This window comes from Rhinolophus sinicus, linkage group LG13 (assembly GCF_036562045.2).
Source record: "Rhinolophus sinicus isolate RSC01 linkage group LG13, ASM3656204v1, whole genome shotgun sequence".
In the NCBI taxonomy this organism is placed as follows: Eukaryota; Metazoa; Chordata; class Mammalia; order Chiroptera; family Rhinolophidae; genus Rhinolophus; species Rhinolophus sinicus.
The window spans coordinates 41315574-41338031 of record NC_133762.1 but is presented as its reverse complement, the minus strand read 5'-3'; the positions used below and the strand labels follow the sequence as shown (position 1 = coordinate 41338031).

General features: G+C 51.8%; 1 protein-coding gene across 7 annotated transcripts in view; it reads right to left on the bottom strand.

The window, feature by feature from the left end:
* EBF4 (EBF family member 4) overlaps positions 1-11508 on the bottom strand; it is a 53818-nt gene extending 42310 nt beyond the window's left edge. For 3 of the 7 annotated variants that reach the window (XR_012491124.1, XR_012491123.1, XM_074317448.1), the window contains exons 1-4: positions 11076-11506; positions 10436-10557; positions 453-609; positions 171-234 (exon numbers count right to left, since the gene is read on the bottom strand). Coding sequence is in view for 5 of the 7 variants with exons in the window: in XM_074317448.1 (XP_074173549.1) it covers positions 171-234; positions 453-609; positions 10436-10557; positions 11076-11387 (655 nt within the window). In the remaining 2 variants the exon portion in view is untranslated. Of the gene's footprint in view, positions 1-170; positions 235-452; positions 610-10435; positions 10558-11075 lie in introns of all 7 variants that reach the window. The other 4 variants (XM_074317446.1, XM_074317445.1, XM_074317449.1 and 1 more) reach the window with 4 other exon arrangements.
* Positions 11509-22458: the final 10950 nt, after the last annotated feature.

The window sequence follows — 22458 nt, the reverse complement described above, 5'->3', positions numbered from 1 at the left end:
AGGAAGGGGGAGAGGGCTTGCTGTACGGGAGCATCTGTGGCCTCTAATGACTGGACTGTACTCCATACCCTTCCTACCTGCAGCCAGGGGCCTCCTCAGCCCTGACAACAGGGCATTCATTATGTGTCACGTGGGGCTTTGGTGCCCAGTGGGCAGTGGGCTTCACTCACCATTGTTATACACCAGCCTGAGGCGGTAATGGATCCCATTGTTCGTCTTTTCAGCCCCAGGCTCCTGCAGGGCCAAGATGGGGAGGATGCTCTGACGTTCCCAGGGATCCTCCAGCTCCCCCGCCAACCCTCCTCCCTAGCCCTACCCTCTTTCCCTCCCTTCTATCCATCCACTCCCCTTTCTCCACTCCTCAACCATCTATCCATTGGAAGTGAGGTCCCTGAAGCCCTCCTGCCTCCTCTCCCCCATGCCCTGGCCAGCTGAGCCCACGAGCCTCTCACTCGGTCCTTTTCCACGAAGTCAATGAAGGCCGTGCGCTCCACCTCCACGGGCTGCCCCTGCCGGTCATACATGGCCAGCACGAAGTGGAAGAAGTTGGATTTCCTGAGGTTGGAGGGAGGCTGCTTCTCAAAATGTGCTCGTGCCAGGCCCACGCCACTGCGGAAGGAAAAGAGCTGGGAAACCACGGGAAGTACCTTGGAAGAGGAAGACCTCATCGTCTCTACCCAGGTAGGTGGGCTGGCCAGGACTTGGCTCTGACATGTCAAGAGTCTGGGCAAGGAATAAATTGGATGGGCCCAAACCACCCTTGCCAGGGCCCTGTCAGTTCCAGACAGAGACCTCTAAGCCCAGAGGTCACCCCAGCCTGCTCCCTTGGGAACAGGGGACACAGCAGGTCACAACGGAGGCGTCCCTCAAGGCTCTTCCCTGGGCCCCATATTTTGAAAGGTTGATCTCCAAAACCAAATGTATGAACAACCTATGTTGCTGACCAGAGGCTCCTGTGACAGCCCTTTAGGGCATCAAGGGGCAGCTGCGTGGTTCTGAAACAAATATCCACTGTATGTACCCCAGTCCACGGCTGTATACGTGAGCCTGCAGCACTGCCTGGGACATGACGATGTCCAGCAGACTCTCAGGGACACGAAACTGGCTAAGGGCCACTGGTTTGCACAGTCTGGATCCTGGGCTATGACTGAAGGCGGGGGATGCCCTCCCCAATTGTGGAGGTATATGCTTCCACACTTTGGGAAAGACAGCCACTGGCTCCCTTGGGCAGAAGGATCTTCTGGTCTGGCCTTGCCAAGGGCTTTCTCTGGCTCATCAGAAACCATTCCCAGAAGCAAGACCAGGGTGAGAGAAGGAGGAGAAGAACCAAAGCCCTATTCATCAAATACTTCTTGAACCCCAGAGATGTACCAAGCATTGGACACATGGCATCGACTGGGTGGGGCTGGAGTTAAATGCCCAGAAGGAGAGGGAAGACAGAGAGCTATAGCTCAAGACAAAGTGGTGGGTGCCCCCCAAAAGATGTTACTATAGGAAAAACTATAGAAGCAAAGGAAGAAAAAATGAATTCTTTCTGTGAGAGATGAGGGGAAGACTTCATGGAGGTGGTGGCTTTATCCCTGGTTCTTGAGGAATGAATAGGAGTTCAACAGATGCAAACAAGAGAACAGACCAAACAGCATAAGAAATAGGCTGTAGGTGTGAGGATTATTAGTATCACTGGACCACAGATTTCAAAAAGTGAAGTGAGGAGAGAAAAGGCTATATTAGAAGTGCTAGACTATGCAGGGACACAAAAAATACAGGTTAGACATTCTTTTCCAGGTCAAGGTCTTCCGAAGAGTGTTCCTTAGATCTCTCAGAGCTCCAGACCCTTCCTCTACAAAAGGGTGCTATGGCCACAGTTGCTAGAAAATATGGCTTCAGAGCATACATATATATATGTGGGGGGCCCTGGGACACCCTCCAGGAATGGACCCTGCTTGATCTGTCTCAGGCTGTGCTCCCCATGTGTGGTAGCCAGCCTCCAAGAGGGTTCCCTGTGATCCCCACCTCCTGGTATTCACCACACCTTGTGGCGATCCCTCACATCGTGAGGATTGGTCTGGGTGGCTGATAGAATGTGGCACAAGTGATAGCATGATATCCAATGTTAGGTCATAAAAGATATTATATCTTCTGCCTTGTTCCTTCTCTTGGATCAGCCACTCAGGGGGAAGCTGGCTGCTATGTTGTGAGGACACTCAAGCTGCCCTAGGGAAGGTCCACATGGAGAACAGAGGCCTCCTGCCAACAGCCAGAATTAACTCGAGGGAGCCACCCTGGAAGCCCATCCACCAGTCCCAGTTGTGCCTTCACATGACCACAGCCCTTGACTGCAGCCTCATAAGAAACCCTGAGCCAGAACCTCCCAGATATGCTGCTCCCTGATGTCTGACTCTCAGAAGCTGTGTGAGATGTTTGTAGTCTTATGTTGCTAAGTTTTGGGGTAATTTTTTTTTTATGTGGCAATAGACAAATAATAAACTATGCTTACTTGACTAGAGAGAGCTTTTGTTGAGGGGCGTGGTTTGGGAAACACAACTAAAAGGCCACCAGAAGGTTCTGAAGCCAGGCAGCACTTAGGTGCTGCAGCTGGGGGGAGTGCAGTGTGGTATTAAGTGAGAGGCCACTGCAGGGATGCAGAGGAGGGGGATAGTGGCACTGCCTTGAGAGCCATTTAGCCCAGAGTCTTACCACTGACATGCCACTGTGACAGTGTCTGCCATATTCATCACTAGTTTTTTCTTCATATAATTTAAAATCAACTGATTCTTGCTCAGCCTCATGTGAAGCCATAATATCTGGGATGTCATGGGCTTGAGAGGCTTTGTTGTGTTTTTGCTCATACAGATTACAGTGAATACATAAACCATGAAATGAAAATTGCTCCTCCTTCTGAAAGCCTGCTTGGGGGCCTCCGTGGTCTCTGTGAAATGCTGGTTTCAGAGGCAGCAGTGATGGGTCTTGTCCAGATCAAGATGAATGCGGTGGGGGGTGGGAGGGGCACCAATACCTTCTCTTTCCCAGGAAAGGTTTTTTCTACACTTGTTCCTTTCTCTAGAGACACCATCCTTCTCCCTTCATCCTCCACCCTTTCTCCCCCTTCCCCATTTCTCCTCCCCCTAAGGCTACAGTCCTTTCAAGTTCAGGCCTTGACCCTCCCATTTTCCATTTGCCCAGAGGCAGGGAAGTCTGAAGAGGGCTTTGATCACAGCAGGTCCCTGATTACTGTTGATGAATATGCTAATAAGGTGGCAACCTTGACTCCTCCCTCCTGCCCCCAGGACCACTTAGGGGTAGAGACGCTCCAGTGGTTAGGTTCCAGGACCACCTGGGAGGAGAGAAGGCCAGAAGGGGGTGGGCTTGTGGAGCTATCCCAGATCACTTGGCTCTTTATTCTGTCATCTAGCCCAGGAAAGGCACTGGAAAGCTTTCAGATAGCAGGGAGGGCGGGCAGGTACAGAGAAAGAAAAAGGTCTTAAGGGAGGAGGGGTGGATGCTGGGCAGTAACACAATCCCCTAAGCCATTCAAAATGCCCTTTCTACACAGACACGCTTGTACTTCCCAGGCCAACAGTAAATCAATGATGCTGGCCCCGAGCTTCCTCTCTCATCTATCCCTCTTGGCAAATATCAGTCAGTCCTTAGTCCTGGCTGCCTACTGGCTCCTGTCAGTCTCCTAAGGATTAGACCTGGGAAACCTGGCCTAAGCCCCAAACCAAGCTCCCTTCACAGGGCCCACCCTCCCCACAGGAGGGGGTTCCCAGGGAGAGAAGTTAGGTACCCCTGCTTGGGATTCGTGGACAGTGGTGCTGCCAGCTGGGGAATATGGAAGGGCTACACTGCCTCCTCACAGTGGGATCAGGCTAAGTTCCACTTCCCCTAAGACAGCCCAGCATCATCCTCTCTTCCCCGCCTTGGTTAGTGGGTCTGAGGCACAATCGGCCTCCTGGGCTGACACACACCCACACAAAGCAGCGGTACTGAAGTGGCTAGTGTACAGCTCTGAGACAGGATCACTGTCACAAACAACAGAATAATGTAACAGCCCCAGCCTCCTGCAGACCGGAAGACTGCAGAATGAACAAGTCCCCTGCTAGGGACACCCTGGGTTGCTCCTGGTCTGTAAATTTCTCTAGTTTACCCTGTTCATACTCCTGCCAGACACGTGAGAAGCTCAAGGTGAAGTAGGTTTTGCTTTGAAGGCATTCTAGTAATTCTCATGAGCAAGAGACAAAGATATAAGGATCAGCCCATCCTCGAGAGCACCAGAGGCTGGTCTGGACTATGCCTTGTTTCTCCTGGCCCCCCAGGCACCTCCACCCCCACTGTGCAGTAGGTGACCAGCCAACATCCTGAATGGAACTGCAAGCCCCAAAGGGAGAGGGGTGGGGAGGGGGAAGGAGAGACTTTTGCTTTTCTCCCCTTGGGAATAGCTGATGCTCTTGTAATGAGAAAACAAACCACGATTAAAGAACAGAAAGAAAGAAACACAGAGATACGGTCAAACGACTTGGAAAGTAGACATGGGATGCAGAGAGGTCTGAGAGCCCTGCTGGGCACACCCTGGGTGGTGATGCGTGAGACACAGGTGGGAGGTGGGGCCACGGTCTGCTTTCACAGTAGCTTAGAGACAGACTGATGTGGATGAAGCCCAATGTCTTGGATTCTGTGGTCTTCAAAGTGGGCTTGCCCAAGTCAACCACTGGAGTGTGGGGAGAAACTGCAAAGATGTCTATGGATATGAATCCTTTATCTAAAAGAAAGAAGGGAGGCAGGAGGAGAGCCCCTGATGTTACGAGAGGAAAGTCTTTTATTTGGGTTACCCCAGCAGCAGGACCCTCAAGGTCAAAGTTTATGTAGGAGGTGAGTCCAGGAAACACTGGTCTCGGGGTGGAGAGTGAGAGAGAGGAAAGGCAGCTTATAAAGGGCACATTATCGACAAGCTGCCACTGTGGGCAACAGCAGCTCCTTCCCACTGGGAGCTCTGGAAACAGCCTAGAATACATGCTTTGGAGTTATCCTAAGAGGGCTGCAGGAGGGAGCTGGGGTACTTATCCACCAACTCCAGTGAGTCCTTGGTTGAGGACTTCCGGCGGCACTTGTCACCTACTTCAGGCCTGGTGTGCAAGTGGGCAGAATAGGCTCTGGCAGCCTAGGAAAGCCTTAGGAAGCAGATGCTGGCAGGGGAAGCAGACCTTTTACTAAGGGATCAAGGGGGATATGGGTGAGGTACCAACTACCAGCCACCCAGAGGCTGTGGTGTGACGGAAGCCAGCCAAGCTACAGCCCAGGGGTCTGGGTGCATCTCGGCAGAGGTGCACAAGAACCGCCTCACCGGGTCCGTGTTCCTGGGGCCTATAATGGAGAAACATCTCGTTCACTTAGCATCATTAGTCCACAAAGTCTGCCACATAAGTGCCTTTTTCAGATAAATGCAGCTAAGTGATGAAAACAGCCACATTAACTACTTTTTGAAAGACTCCAAAATTACACATCTCCTGGCTTTCTTAAAAAGGCACTCTTTAAGTTGACTTTCTTATCAACTCCAGGGTGTTGAGGTGGTGGTTCATTTGCTTCTGCACTAAAGAACCCCGATGTGGGAGGAGAAAATGCTCATTTTCATATTTCCACCATGGCCCATTCACCCCTTCCCATCTTCTGTTCTGAAATAGCTCAAAGTTAAAGGCAACTGTGAAGGAGAAACTTTGGTTCGCACAGCTACTGTTTGGCAGGAGCACACCTGCCTTGTAGCAAGCACAGTGTGCATGGGTTTCCTAAGAACTGTGCTGGGAGTCCAGGTTCAGTCAACACCAAGGACAGCCTGACCTTCACAGCCTGGGCCATTCAGGTGACCTGTGCTCCAAGGTACAGGGGGGTGCATATGGGGACATGCTGGGGGCTGCTGAGTTGTCGGGCTGCGATGCGATTGCTGCCCCCCACCCCCACAGACACAGAGGTCCCTGGTGATCTCCTTTGTGAGGCTAAGCAGGATGCCCCAGGGCCCTTGTCACCGCAGCTGTTGGACCTTACCACAGCTGCTTAGTACAGACAACACCTCCCTTACAGTCTCTGCTGTACTCAGAAGGCTACTCCTGGCTCCTTACATCCTTGACTACACGCTTATTCTAAATATGAGCAATTTAAAATAAGCATACCAAACCCCTCAGGGGACAAGTGGCCGATGCTGGAGCTTTGGCCACTCCCCAGAGTCACCCTCAGGCCTCTGCCTCCCCCTACCCCCCACCTTACCTTCCTGACAGCCCAAGGTTCTGAGCAGTGCCCTGGCTTGGACCTGATTTGTCTTGGAGTCTGGGATCATGGGGAAATGGGGACAAGCCCTGAGGTCATCAGCAATGGTGGGAAGCTCCTTTTTGACTCCCCAGGAGGTAGAAGAAGTAAAAAGTGTATATCTCCTATTACCTCATCCCTTGTCTCAGATTTCCTAGTCTCTGCTAAATCCAGCTCTTCCTTTCCCATCCTGGCATGAATGCGTAAGAGCCCCCTTCTTTTTCACTTCATCCTCTCTTCCTCCTAGTGTTGAACTGGGCCCCACTCTCCCTGCAGGCATCCCCTGGGCCCTGGGACTGCTTGTAACCATCAAGCTGGGCCTGGCATTCCTGGTCCCAGCCAAGATCTATTGGCCTAACCCATCCCAGCCCGACATGCCCAGAGCCTGGCTGTGCCACAGACCAGGGACGATAAAAGCAGCAGCTCGCTAGGGCACACCCACCTTGACAATGCAGGCAGAGGAGGACCTGGTAGCTAGGGGCTGCTGTTCAGAACCTATGTCCAGAGGGGCCTGCTGGAAGGAGAGGAGGCTTTGGGGCTTGTTTCATATCCTCCTGCTACCACTGTCCCAGCAGCAGCTCTGCTCACCTGCTCCAGGAAACTGTTTCAGCCACCAAGGTCACAAACAAGGGAGAAAAAGACTGCCCACCCTGCTTCTCTAGGCCCACCCTCTCGCCACCCACCCACAGGCCTGCCTGCCAGGTCCCAGGCAGAGGATCGGCTATTAATTATTAAAGCAAACAAAAGCATTTCCTAGCAGGGAGGCTTGCCTGCAGCTGCTTACAGGAAAGACAGCCCCAGCTGGCTTCCCTTTCAGGGGCCTGCAAGTGCGCTGGAACCAGCTCAAGGGGGAGAGCTGGCCAGGGTCCTCCAGGGGTCTCCCCAGGCTGGGAATCACATCAGAATGAGAGGACAGCTGCTTCTGTGCTGAGCCCTCTCGCAAGAAGACATGGGTCTGAAGGGGAGTCCGGGGAAGGTGGGCTCAGGCTGGGATACGGGTCTCAGAGATAAAGTCCTGTTGGTACAGAGTAGGGACAGTCACGGCATTGGCTAGAGTCCTACGCAGAGTTCCCCACTGGGAAGACCTTGCAGCCCTCTGCACCAGACTTCCCTGTTACCCCCAGTGTGAGGGTATGCAGCCTACCCCTCATTTGCTCATAATTTTCCTTCCTCTTGGCAGAGCCTCCCTGGCAGGGCACGGTTCTTATGCTCTAGGCCTTCTCCTTCTGTAAAATCTTGGCATTGTATAGCTGGAGAGCAACAGCTGCTCCAGTACCTGGTTCCTGGGGTCAGGTAGACCCTGGAGACCACCAACGTGGAAAAGGGAGCCCAACAGAAAGGGATCTGGGAACCTTCTAACCTGCACTCCTGCTTCCTTCAGCAGACACACATTGTCCCCCTTCTGACGTCCCAAGCCTGTCCTCATGCTGTGGACACAAGGATGAACAAGCCACCATCCTTGCTCTAAAGGAAGGCATAGGATGGCAGGGCAAGGAAGCCCGGGCCAGGTAGGGCACAGCTAACTTAGGCAGCACCAAGAACCATTTCCCTGGGCTGGGTGAGAGGGCACAGATAAAGTGCTGGGTGGGGTGGCTTTAAGGCTGTAAGACTTTATTTGGTGGGTGTGTGGGTACTGGAGGCAGGGGAATTGTTTCAAGGAACATTGCTGAACGCCATGTATCATACAGAGGCTGAAAGAAAGTTTGGTGTCAGATTGTGATGGGCCTTGAATGCTGACTATCTGGGAAGAAGTGCAGGTCACTGAAATTTTTAATTATGAGAGGACATGTTCAGAGAAAAAGTCTTTGGAAATATTGCTTTGGTCCCCTCTTTAGGGCAGATGATTTTGGGGGAGTGGTGAGAAGCTGGGGCTGCGCCAGTGGGCTAGGAGCCTGAGGTGGGAAACGGAGGTAGGTTAACTAACCTTCAGCCAGGGAGGACAGTGCTGGAGGGCCAGGGTGTGTCACTGTTAACAGTTGGCTATGGGCACTGAGATCAGGAGTAGGACACAGAGGGAACATTCAGAACTCTTGACAACCAGGTGGCTATGCGGCAAAGGTGGGGAGAGCATCTAAGACAACAGTCAGAGCCCAAGCAGCCTTGCGGGGATGCTCCTGGGTAAGTTTCTCAGAGATGAGAGGGACAGGAACCAGGTACAGGCTGATGACGGAGGGAGCGATGGGAAAGGAAGTTTTGTTGTTGCTGTGTTAGGATGGGAAGGCCTGAGCAGATGACTGCCCAAGGATCTAGATACAAAGGGGAGAGATGCCCGGCTACCTCAGGAAGAATGAAGAGAAAGGATCAGTCTGCTCCCCTCTGGAAGGAAGTGGCCCAGAGTCAACCAGATGTGGAGGTGGTGAGGGGGGGATCCCAGTCTGTGTTCTAAGACAAAGAAGTCTCTAGACTTGGAGATAAGCAGCCCAGACCTGAAGAAATGCCCCTTTTCAAATTGGGGAAGCCATCTGAGTCCCAGCGGGGTGGCCCTGGGGACCCAGATTGGGCTCCCCAACACCAGTCAAGATCCCCATGTGCACACAACACTGCTGGTGGCCTGATGCCTTGGAAGAGCCTCATCTGCGCACTTCCTCCACCCACACAGGGTACAAGGGCACTGCCTCCTTCACATCTGCTTCCCCTTCATCAAACCTGCTTTCTGGGGCTGTGACAGAGGAGAGGGCCAGAGAGAAATAGGAACCGTAAACCCCGGAGGCCCCAGTGAAACTCCCCATCCACTATTACAGGGAGCGCTCATCACATGACTGGTGGTGGAGAAAAAATTGGGCCCCATTAAAACTGACCATCTCAACTTAAATAAAAACAAAACAAAAAACAGAACCAACAGAAAAACAGGCAAGATACAGAATTCTACGCATAGCGCAGGAAAAAACACGTCAATGACAAGAAAGATGGGAAGGAAATACACTAAAATGTGCACAGTAGTTGTATTAGAGAGGTAGGACTTCGTTTTCTATTTTCCTGTTTTCTGGAATATAGTTATATCAGGAGTAAAACCATGTGAATTAATTCATAGGCAAGACTCTTTTTTCCCCTCAAGAGATGTGCCCCAGAGAGGGCCCCCCAGTGCTCCTTCCTGACAGTCCTGAAAGGACAGGAGTGCAGAATCACTGGTTCAGTTTGTGTATGAAACAAGGTGGGTGCCTGTTAAGAGGTGAGGTTGGGCTGGACTGTGAGTGGTGTTCTCTGGACAGGACTGGGGATGTGAATGTGTGGCCTGTGTGCCAACCCCCTCTCAGAATCCCTTCAGGCTGCTGGACAAGCAGCTGCTCAGAACTCTGGCAAGCCAGGCTTTCACATGCTCCAGCTGTCTGCAGAGGCAGAGGTAGCACCTCCCTAGTGCCCCTCCCCCTGCTCACAACTGGAGGTACAAAAAGCTGGGGGTCCAGGTGTGGTTGGGGCAGGTAAACAAATCTTTAAACTTCCTTTCTAAATCCTGGAGTTCAACCCCTAACCCCCCACCCCCCGCACCTACTCCTGCAGAGGAGTCAGAGGAGATGGGCGTGGGTGCTGGGTTCCCAGGGACACCCTGCCTCCCGCAGGACCCACCAGAAAAACACCTTGAGAGGCGGCCCTGCCCCATTCCCAGAACCAGTCATTCCAGCCAAACCGACTGCCCACCTCATCTGTTTCCCACTCTTCAGCTCCCAGCCGCTTCTCCAGCCCGGCACACCCATCCTCCAACTTTGAGGGGCGTGGGAAAGCAGAAAGGGGCTGGGTCTCATGCCTTTCCTGGTAGAGAGCCGCGGAATTGGACCAGGAGAGGCACTGAGACTGCCCAGGAGGGAGGGGTTGGCCATTCCTTGACGGCTGGTGGCTGTGGGGCATGGGTGAGGGACAGCGGGCAACTGGATACCTCTTCCTCTAGAGTCGTGGACGGGTCGGTCAACGACAGTCAGAAGTCAGCGCCGGGACAGCCCGGAGTGGAGGCAGAAGCCCCGCCCCGGCCCGCCGCACAGCCTCAGGAGGAAGCACAGGCGCTCGGGGTAGGGTGGGCGGGAGAGCTTGCCGGGACTGTCCAGAATTAGGACTCCCTCCAGCCCTCGCCCCAGCAGCTCAGCAAGCTGAGTGAAGGCGGCGTGGAGCCGTCCAACCAGAGCGCGCAGGGTCGCGTCCGAGCACCTACCTCTGCGCCGCGGTGCTGGCGTCCAGGATGCCCGCGCCCTGCATCCAGGAGCGCACCGAGCCCAGGCCGGCAGGCAGCAGCGGCTCCTCCTTCAGGTTCAGCCCGCCGCGGGGCAGAGCGTCCTGCGCAGGGAACATGAGAGCGCGCAGTGGGTGGGCGCCCCCACCGCCGGGGATCCGCTCCCGCTGAGGCTGCGGGTGTCTCAGCTCCTCCGGACCCGACGGCACTCGGCGCCTCTAACAGCGCAGCGCAGCGCAGCGCGGAGTCCCCGCGACTCAGTGCGCACTAGCTTCTGGGGCGCTCCCTCGGAGAAAGCGGGTCCGCGAGCGCGGGCGCTGTCCCCTCCCCTCCCGGGGCGCGGGGCGGGGAGATGGAGGGATTCCCCCGCGGCCTGAGCGCCGGCGGGCGGGCTGCGAGCGGGGCGGGGAGGGCGAGAGCGCAGCCGGCACCCGGTCCGCGCGGAGGCGCCCCAGAGGCGCGCTCTGGCGGCTGCCCAGGGCCGCGGTCGTCGGGGTGGGGTGGGGGGGCGAGCGCCCCGGGAGCTGCCTCGGGCGAGGAGGGGGCGCCGGCTGCCCGCCCTTTCCCCCTCGCCGCCCCCACCTCCCGCCCGCCCGCGGCGCCGGCGCGGGGCGCTGATTACCATCCGGGAGGCGGAGGCTGCGGGCGCGGAGCTTGGCGGCGGCGGCGGCGACAGCGGCGGCAGCGGAGGCAGGAGCAGCAGCAGCCGCGCGTCCCGGGGAAAGGCTGGGGAAGCGCCGGGCCAGCAGACGCCGCCGCCGCCAGCGCCCCGCGTGCCCCGGCGCCCTGGCCCTGCCGCAGCCCCGGGCGGCAGCACCTGGAGCAGCAGCAGCAGCAGCCCGGCCGACTCCCCCCGGGGCCCGGTTCCCGTGCCGCCCCGCCGCGGCCGCCGCCGACCTCCGCTCCCCGGGGCCTGGCCGCGGGCCCGGGCCATCCCGCCGCCGCCGCCGCCACCGCTCCCGGGGGAGCGGGAGCCGAAGGGAGGGAGCGCGGGCGGGAGGAGGGATGGCGGGAGCGGGCGGGCCCAGGGGACGGGGGGCCGGGGGAGGCGGGGGCGGGGCGGCGCGGCCGGCCGAGGGGCGGCCAGGGACGTGACATCATCGGGGGAGGAGCGGCCGGGCCCGGGCCGCCGCGGCGGGGCGGACCCTGGCGAGTCGGTCGCCGGGGCTGGGGGCTGCGGCCTGGCTGAGGCCAGAGGAAGTGCAGGCGGGACCAGCCGGGCAAGGGAGGCCCAGGCAGGGAGCAGACGGGGTTGCGCGGTGCGGGAGCACGGCCGGAGGCGCAGGAGCCTGCCATGCTGCGCTCAGAAACCTCCACCACCTCGGGGTCGCCCCAGGACGTAGCTCCTGTTTCTCCACCTCATCTCCCTCTCCTAGGTACCCGCCGTGCTCTTCACTGGTCCTGCACTTGCTGCTTATTTTGAAGCCTCCAAGCTTTTACTTTTGATGTTCTCTGCTCGCCCGGCTGTCTTTCCCGCATTTCCCTGGTGAAATTGACCTCGGTTTAACCTCAGACCAAGACTCAAACCTGTGTCTCTTAGACTGGGCCCCAGAGGCGCTGATCAGCTTCCTTGCACCCTTCATCATCCCTAGTCCCTGTCCCTGGGTTGCCTAAACCTAAAACATTTTGTTTCCAACCTGTGCCTTTCAGAAACCTCTTGATGTTTGATTGCAAGTTGGAGACTTAGGGCTGGGAGTTGGGACACAGAGCCAACTCATTTCTTCTTTTTCCTTAGAGAATCTTTCTTCTCAAATTTAATTCCTCCTTTATTAGTTTCTGGCACAGAAATCATCTTGCCCTTGACCCGCGGGCAGAGCCGTTTCTGCCCCTCTCCCCACATTCTGTCCTGGAGAGTTGTGGTCAGGCTTTGCACAAACCCAGAATGAGTCCAGCACTTTCCTACAGAATAGCATGGGGCGGTCTGCCTTGCCTGCTGTGCCACTCTCAGACCCCCCTGGAATATCACTTTCCAGCCCCAGCTGACTCCTATCCTCTTTATGGGGGGGGCCTCCAAGTGTGTAGTTAGTGGTCTGCCCCACATGGACCCAGATGAGGGGGTCCCAGGGGCACTGTTGGGCCTCCTACCACTGGAGAGGCTTCTCACCTCCTCTCCGGCCGTTTTAACATCCCTTCTTCTCGATGCCTCCACCCTTTACCTGCAGGGCCTGTCACTCCCTCCCAGACTTCTCAAGGTCTCAGCTTTTATCCCAAGTGAGATTGTCAAAGTTAGGTTTCTCCTCAAGGTGAATTCTTACTCAGGTCTCTTTCTCCTTATCTGGCTCTAAATCCTTGCTCTTCCCAGTGTGGTCCCTGGGCCAGCACCATCAGCCTTACATGGGAGCTTGTTAGAAATGCAGAATCTTCGGCCTTGCCTCGACTGGCTGAATCAGAACCTGCCTTTCAACAAGATCCCAGGTGATTTGTGTACACATTACATTTGGACAGCATTGCACTAGAGAAGCCCTCAAAACTGTTCCATGTGTTCTCCACCCCTTTCTCCAACCGTCAAACCTGCTTCTGGCTTTAAAAATTTCTAGCAGACACCCTACTTCTTACTTAATGGAGAGGATACTGGGAATCTTGGCAGAATCCTGCTGTCTCTCAGCTGTCCATCTTTTTTGTCCTTTCTCAGTCTCTTCATCCATTCTCTCCTCTCCTTGCACCCCTGAGAAGCATGTGGACTCTGGGACCTCTTTGCCCAGTTTCATCTTCTGCATCTCCTGATGTTGCCCCATCTGATCTGTTCTTGTCTTGATCCTCCTTTCTTCTGCTCAGACCTCCCCATTTTTAAAAGAACCCTCCCCTTGTTTTTCACCTCCTCCTCCAACTTGCGCCCCTCCTGTTTCTGAGAAAGTCCACAGGTGCACTTCCCCCAAGGATGCCTTGCCAGCCCCCTGCAAGCCACTCCGGAACCCTGATGGTCTGGTTCTCTCCCAGCTCTGCCTTGTGGTCTGGCTCCCTCCCAGCTCTGCCACTCTTTGCTCTTCGCTCAGCCTCAGGCCTCTGACCCCACTGCAGCATTGGTCTCCCCACCCACCTGGGAATGCCATCCTGATGACCAGAGCACTCTGTCTCTCCTCATACCCCTTTGAGTGCCCCAGCCTGCTGTGCTTTGCTCTCTTCTCCTAGTCTTCCTCAGAGAACTTACGCTCTTCCACAGTCTCAGAGACCATCTTTGGGAAAATGATCTAGTGTGGGCCTCCATCCTGCTTCTGTCCTGAACAGCAGCTGGTGAGGGCAGAGCTGGGCTTGATTCTCTGGAAGGAGGGGTGCACCTGCCTCCATGGAGGGTCCCTATCACAATAGCTCTGCCCCTGGGCCGGGCCTGGAGCTGCTTCATCTCCATATGCTCAGGCCACATTGCCCATTCCCCACAAACAAGCTCTTCCTCTTGGCTCCCCTGTGTTTGCCCATGGCACCTCCTCCTGATGCCAACCAAGCTTGGGGCTCAGAAGCTCATCTCTGATACTTTCTTCTCCCTGCCCACAGCCACCTCTTTGTCAGGTCTTAAGGATGGTCCCTCCACGTCCTTCTCCTTACCCCAGTGCCCACGGTCTCTAACGATGACACTTACTTGTCCTCCCCTGCAACCTCCCTGGCTTGGAGGAGAAATCTGCCCCAGTCTGATGACAGCTTCCTTTGCTATCTCCCTGACCCCAGCTGCCCGCCCCCAACCACCCTCCATCCTCCTGTCAGTTTTTAAAAGCATGCCATCTCCTACTTAGAAACTTCCAAATGCCTCTTGTGGCTCCCTAGGTAGACATTTAGGGATATTCTAGGCCCTTTGATGCCTGATCCAAATGTCCCTTGCCAGCCTTGCCTCCATTTCCTTGCTGTGGGACTCTTACTTGCCTGATAAGGAAAATCTTACTAATTCTCAAATACAGATCCCAAACTCTCAGCTCCATGCCTTTACTCTGGCTGTCTCTTATACTTGCAATGCCCTCACTTTTGCAACACTTTTCTTGTCTGGGACGCAACAAGGTCCACATTCCTTTTCATGATGGTTGAAAGGCTTTGGTGTTGCAGACCTTCATGGTTCTAGAAGACTCTTTCCAAGGTAGATTTGGGAGATAGGGGCAGAAAGGCGAGACAGTCAACCCAGGAAAGTGGTACTGAGCTAGAGCCCATCTGGACATGCTCCTGACTTATGTGGGCTTCTATCCTATTCTAAACACAGAGACTAGAAAGAAACCAACCAGGATGGTGTTTGAGGCTTCTCAGGGTGCTAGAGCCAGTGAGCCAAGGGGCAAGACCTCTGGGTGATGAGGGTATCAACTGGGCCAGCTGGTGGAAGGCCAGTGAGCAAATTCTGGGTCAGCTTTTGGGGTCAGAGATAAGCATCTCTGCTTTAGATCCAGCAAGTCAGTTTCTTGGAACTCTACATGTGTTTTTATTTTGCATTATTATCCTAGTTCCTTTGGCAAATTTCTCCTCTCAAACTGCTGCAGCTTCTCTCTAAGAAAGGGATTTGGGGGCTGCTGTGGTCACAGAAAGCTAGAGGGGTGGTGATGACAGATTCAGGAGGTCGAGTCCAAGCCCGCAGAAAATGCCAGTCCTTTCTGGCCCAGGCAGAGGCTCTTCCCAGACGACCAGCTGAGAGCCTCTGACCTCATCGTTCCCTGTCATGGACATTGTGCTCACATCCATGGGAAGGGCTTTTGTCATGTGCCCAGTGCTAGAAAATAAGCAACAACTAAGATACAGGCTGTGCCTTTATGGGCACCACAGTGTGGTGGTGGGGGACTTGTAAAGAATCAGTGTCTCTCCAGAGTGACCTGGGCTGTTAAAGATGCAGGGGCAAGTATAGGGAACCAGCAGAAGAGCCTGAGCCTGAGAGGAGGCGAAGGGGGTCTTGAGCAGAAGGATCAGCATGCGTAAGACTAGGAGAGCTCAGTGAGTGGGTTTGCTGCGCTTGCTTCAAGGTAGAAGCTTTTATAATAGCACCTGGAGCATCACACTCATGCCTAGGATGCCATGCTGAGGAGCTTGGGATTTGTCCTGTACGCCTGGGCCTTAAAACAATATTTTAAAAATCGGTAGAACTCTTCTCTCCCTCCCTCTTTCTTTTTCTACAGAAGAGGGTGCAACACCGTAGGAGAGAGATCCAAAGTGGTGCATTAGGGAGAAGTTCCCTTGGACAGGCTGTGTGTTGGGCCATAGCGCCCCCTGGAGGTCGCAGCGTGTCAGTCCGGCACTTGGATCCACTTCATGTCAAGTTCCCTGATGGGAATGAAAATACACGAAGAATAAAAAAATGAAAGCATGCACTAAATATGGCTGTTCACATAGTTCCATGAAGAAAACAAAAATGGCTAGGGCCATTCCAGAGGTTTCCGGGTGGGTATGCCGAGGTCTTAGCCTTCCTCTCTGTTGACTTCTGAGGTCTCTGCAAACTTTTCAGGACAAAGTCCGCGCTACAGGTGTTAGTCGTGCTTTAGGATCCATCCCATTCCCCGCATCTAGGCCGAGTTATTCAATCTTGAATAACAACACAACGAGAGTTATAAAGGTGGATGCTTTGGCAGGGAGGTAGAGCTGCCATCTCCAGTCTCCGGGCTGGAGCAAAGGCTGCATGTCCCCTGAATTTTCCTGGTTTCCCACACCCCGACCAATCACAAACCAGCTCAAAGACAAGTCTCAAGCCCCGTTGAGGAATATGAAGGGAAACATTTTTCCTCGTACAGCAAGATCTGCTCAAGGCTGGCCCTTTCTTCATCCTCTAGCTTTCAGGTTCCTAACCTAAAGCTGTGTCAGCTCCCAGAACTATCCCTGGAGGGCAGCCCCTTAGCTACCCACAGGCAGTGGCAGGAATCTGAAATAAAAGTATGTCTATAATTTTTACTTATGGGCCAAGATCAACTTCCTTTTTGACTGCTGTGGGCTCAATAAGAAAGGAAACTATCACCTCTGAAATGGAGCAGGGTAGGGTAGGCGGTGAGGGGAGTGCAGGGGGAAGGTGGGAGGGACTACTGTTCACATTATCCTGGGTGAAGTGGGGACAGGACCTGGCAGAGGCCGATTATCCAGGAAGCTTATGCTTCAGGGACCCTCATTCATACGGGCCCCTTCCAAGGCCCTTCCAGAGCTCCTTGCCATGTATTCCCATGGTTCTATATTGGGTGTGCATAATGTTTTTATATTTTTATAACATATTTTTCTTCTTAAAAAGTCACACCTCAAATATTTGTGGAATTAGTACTTGTCTAGGAGGTGTAGGTGAGGAACTCATGACTGATTGAGTATGTGAGCTCCCACAGGGTGCCCCAAATAGTTGGGCTCAGCAGACCTACTACCTGTCACCTAGCCCTGCTCTGCTTTGTCACCCAGGCCCATTCCTGGGATAGAGAGCATCAAGGGCTCTCCCTCTTAACCTTCAGTGGCCACTTGACCCGTTGGAGCCAGGTCCTTGGAATACACCACCTGATGAGAAGGATTTGGGGTCTGGAGACTTGAGTAGGCAGTATTATTGCCTAATTATTATTATGTTTAATATAATCAAATATTACCACCTAATTATCCTCAGCTTCAGTTGCTTCCTGCATAAGCCTGGGATACTAAGGATCCAGTGGTATGATGGTAAGTGTTTAACAACTGCCTCTCAAAAAATAAACCCGATTTGTAGCATTCACTGATTTTCAGGATGTATGTGTTTCCCGCCATGGCTGATTTCAAACTATGTACCAACGTGATATTACTGAGCACGCTGGGAAGAGATGTGCACAATAGGTTCTCCAGAGCCTGTGCAAGCTGACTCTAGCACACCCCAGTGTGGGCCCCAGTGACAGAAGTCGCCCCTTATTTGAACAAGAGTGAAGGATGAAGGGGCCTCGTTCTATGCCAGGCTGTATATGAGCAGTTCTTTTTACTAGCAAGATCATTTTATGTAGGTGAAATGTACGAGTATGTGGATGATCAATCTGATCCAATGCCCAACTTTTATTTTTTAATGTTTTTTTATTATGACATAACACAGTAAACTGCACATGTATATCTTGATAAAATTTTACACACATGTATACCCATATAACCACTGCCCAGATTAAGACACAAGTCATTTCCAACATCCTACCTCTAATACTTCTCAGTCAATTCCTGCCCCTCAGAGGTAACTCGTCTCCTGACTTCTAGCACTGTAAACTGATTTTTCCCATTCTTGGAGTTCATATAAATGATATCATATACTATGCATTTTTTTGTGTCTGGCTTATGCTCATCATTATATCTGTGTGATTTCTCTATGCTGTGTGTAAGAGTAGTTCATTTATTTTCATTTCTGTCTAGGATTCCTAGTGAAGACGTTTAATAACCTTAACTAAGTAGAAGTTTGTTTTTGTGCTTCTCATGCCTGTTTTTGTCAATCACCTGTGACACTGTGGATCCCAAAGGTTGGCCCTCCTGGCCACATACTCAGGCCCACAAGGCTCTGTTTATCCTTGGCCCTGACTCATCCGCCACCACTTCTTCATTTCCCAAAACTTCCGCCATACCCTTCAGAATCCCTTCTCCATTATTAGCCAACTTCTTCATATTCTCAACATTTCTTGTAAAGCTTTCTTTCAACCCCGGCCTTAACTGAAACCTGGATGACACCTGTTGTGGACTGAATGTTTATGTCCCCCTGAAATTCATATGTTGAAGCCCCAATAAAACCATCACCGAGTTATCTGAGTCAAGCTGCGGCTGGCAACCTGGCCACTCTGGGTTTGTCATCCTGTCCTCATGCTATAGAAACAGAACTCATGTGGGCATGGCCATTCCTGAACTATTTGTGCCCTTTGCCATCAATGGCAGCTCTTGAATATAGAACGTCACCCACCCCCATACTTGTATAAACACACCATCCAGCACAACCTTGTTTCAATCTGACTGGTACAAATGCATGTACTTTTCCTGTCACCTGAATGGCCTTGGTTCATATATGGCAAGCAAGGCTGCAACTGTTTGGTAACACTGTCCATGTGGCTTAGCCAAACCAGTGTAATGGTGATACAAATCAGATTTAACACCAGATCTTGAAACCCCAGTGTGACTGTATTTGGAGATAGGGCCTATGAGGAGGTGATGAAGGTTAAATGAGATCATAAGGACAAGGCCCTAATCCGATAGGGCTAGTGCTCCTGTAAGAAGAGAAAGCCTAGAGCTATCTCTCTCTTTCTCTCTCTCCACCATGTGAGGACACAGCGAGAAGATGGCCATCTGCAAACAGGGAAGAGAGTCCTTACCAGGAACTGAACCACTGGTACCTTGGTCTTGGACTTCCCAGCCTCCAGCACTGTAAGAAAATAAATGTTTGTTGTGTAAGCCACCCAGTCTATGGCATCTTGTTATGGCAGCCTGAGCAGACTAAGACAACACCCAAGGACAGCCTTTCTCCTAAGGCCCTTTCTAGCAGTTACCATTTATTTTCTTTCATTCCACTACATATAAGTATTTGGGATTTGATTTTGCCCTACTTTCAAGCTAATAAATTAACTTGTTATTGTTTCATGGATGTTGGCAGAAGACATGAGATTCCTGAGACAGAGACAAAGAAGTTTATTACTCACAGCACAGCAAGTAACAAAAGCATCATGTCTTATCGCCCCACCTTCCCAAGTCCCACGGCGGCAATGTGGAAGAGCCCTGTAGGTGCTGTGCATACAGTGAGTTTATGCTGCGTCTGAGTAACACAAGCACTGGGGAACCCACCTCTTTTATAGAAGGCAATAAGCACGGTCTTTGTCCTGGAGAGAGACATTACTTCATTCTTCAAGGCTGCTTGCTGCACACACAACCTTGAGAAATAGTCCAAACAATAAACAAAACAGAAAGAATCTCATAGATACAGAGAACAAATTGACGGTTACCAAATGGGAAGGAGGTTGGGGGCTTAGTGCAAAAAATGAAGGGATTAAGAAGTATGAATTGGAAGTTATAAAAAATAATCATTGGGATGTAAAATACAGCATAGGGAATATAGTCAATAATATTGTAATAACTATGTATGGTGTCAGATGGGTACTAGACTTTTTGGGGTGATCACTCTGCAAATTATATAAATATCCAATCACTATGTTGTATTCTGGAAACTATCAGAATATTGTGTATCAACTGTAGTTGAACATTTTTTTCAATTACAGAAAAAGAAATGGTCCAGGCAGAGTGGTCAGGGCTCTATGATCTTGGCACTCCCAGTAAAACTGAGCAGTAATGCACAGGGCCTATGGCAGCTTGCCTCTCCCAACGATTGGCCCTACATATTCTTGGCTGAACTTGAATATTCACATGGGTAAGTCACTCTATCTGCCACTCTGATTTATCTGATCACCAGAGGCTGAGACCAAATCTGTTCAATCTGTCTCATACAGAATTTAATTAAGGCTACTATCAATAGAACTTCAAGCAGCAAGATGAGGCCAACCTGAAGTGTTGACTTCAACTATGCCACCCAGGGTCCCACACAGTCATCGGTGAATAAGTTCCAAAGGGATCAGTAAATCTTATTTCAGACAGCCAGGATATAGTCTAAAGCCAGGTTATTTATTACCCATTAAAATTCTCACAAGTGAATTTTAGACTACTCTGCTGATCGTTGCTGTCATTGCCAATCATTATAGGAGGCAACAGATGGGCCAAAAAGCAATCCCCATCCCTAATGGAGAGACATTTCACGGCCCACATGCAAATATACACTCTGAAAGGTCACGTACAAACACACTTGTCATTCCAGTTCAAGATCTGGTGTTAAATCTGATTTGTATCACCATTACATTGGTTTGGCTAAGCCACATGGACAGTGTTACCAAACAGTTGCAGCCTTGCTTGCCATATATGAACCAAGGCCATTCAGGTGACAGGGAAAGTACACGCATTTGTACCAGTCAGATTGAAACAAGGTTGTGCTGGATGGTGTGTTTATACAACTATGGGGGTGGGTGACGTTCTATATTCAAGAGCTGCCGTTGATGGCAAAGGGTGCAAATAGTTCAGGAATGGCCATGCCCACATGAGTTCTTCTGTTTCTATAGCATGAGGACAGGATGAATGACAAACCCAGAGTGGCCAGGTTGCCAGCAGCAGCTTGACTCAGATAACTCGGTGATGGTTTTGTTGACTGTAGAGCAGGATCTAGGGGACAAAGAACATTAACCATCTTCCCTTACTGCACCAACTGGCATCTAAGGTGTCTTCTCACCAGGCCTACACATCCACAAAAGCAGTGTATCCCATTCCAGTAGCTATAACTTCACCTTTTCGCCAGGCTTTTCCTAACTCATATCCTGATTTTTCATCTGGAGGGGCCAGGGATGAGTGGCACAAAATTTACAGAGACCCATCATATCTCCCACCTTGGCCCATATGGGCCAGCGGAGGGGGACTTGGCAAGCAGTGTGCTTATCCAAATGCTCATCATTTTATGACCTAGAATCATGTAAATCCATCAGGAGAATCCAGGGGACCAAAGCAGAATTAAGTTTGAACCCCGCAGGCTCCCTTTGCCAGGCTAAACCCTGGAGGGCGTACCAGCTTGGCTGGCCTGGGGTTATTGTCAGGGTGGAAGAAGTATCATGCTCAGAAATAGTCAAAATCCTAAACCTTCAAAATGAGTCTCTATAACCTTCTACTTCTTTTGTCCTGATAATTACTCAGGAGATTGCTGAGAGGAGATGGTTCTTGTTTGAGGACAGCTGCATTCAATGACCACACTGCCTCACCAAGGTGTGTGGATGAAAAGGAGATAAGGAAACTTTTTGAATTTATTTTTGAAGAGGCCATGCCAGTGCTCAATAATATGGGATGCCTGGGAGCATGGCATGGCCACCAAATACCTTGACTATTGGCTCATTGTTGGGTGGCTTTGCAACAAAGATTACATCATTGTCAGACAGTAGATGGCCTGAAATGCCAAAATCTTGACATGGCTTAGTTACAAGGGTGGAAATGGTGTGGCCAGAGTATCCTGATCAGACTAGAATAGTAACACTATAACTTGAAAATGTGCTTCCAGCAGTGAGGCACCAATGACAGTCCAGAGAGGGCGTTAAAGGACTGAGGGAGCCAATCATCCAGGAGCAGGTGGGAGCCATGCCTGTGCGATGTGGCCTCTTTAATGTAAGACAAACAGTTCAACTCAGGAGGAGTCGCAAGTCTGGTATGCAGTGGTGGCTTCTGCATCAGAAACATACAGTTCTTTATTTTGTGCCTAGTCCTTCACGGTGGATGTGTTGCCATGACCAGTGCAATGATCCAGTGGTGGTGGTTATATGGGTGGTGCAGGCTGGATCAGAAGCTTGATTCCAGTTGGTCTTATTGATGGGATTTTACCACAAGCATCTCCATGAATGAACCAGACTGTCTGATTGGCAGCTGAATTTGTTTCCACAGTTTGCAGCTCCCAAGAAGAATGTCTGCCAATCTTGCAGACAACACAGATAGGCTATTGAAAACAGCACAAAAGGCAGTAAAAATGTACCAAGTTTCATCAGGGGACGTGTTGGCCAGGACTATTGGCACTGCCTTGAGTTCTACCCCGTAAGCAGAATGACCATACCTGTTTTTTTGATTCTGCATAGCTGGCGCTGAAGTTGAACGTGGATACCATCGGGTGTCAGCATGGTATCAGGCAGCGAACCAGGCAGGCACACTTAGGGGACCCTTTGTAAATTGAGGGCCCCACTGAGCTAGCAGTTTTGCTTCAGGTAATAAAGTAAAGGAATGAAGTTTTCCCAAATGGATTGCTGTCACTCTTTCTTGTAAGACCCAGATGTTAGGGCTAGGCCAGCTGTGCTCTTGAACATAGTATTTCCATCTGACTAGGAAGGCCTTTTGTACCCTTCTATTGATAACCACCAAATCCAAAATGGGGATGTCAGGTTGAAGAGTCACAGGACCTCCACAGGTCAGTAACAAGTTAGGTTCCTTTTAAAAAGGAATGTACTTGGTAACTGTGTCCGGCAGGTGGCGCTGTTGTGCAGGAAAACGGCTTCTGAGTAATTGCAGCCTTTGAGTCTCTCTCCCTTTTA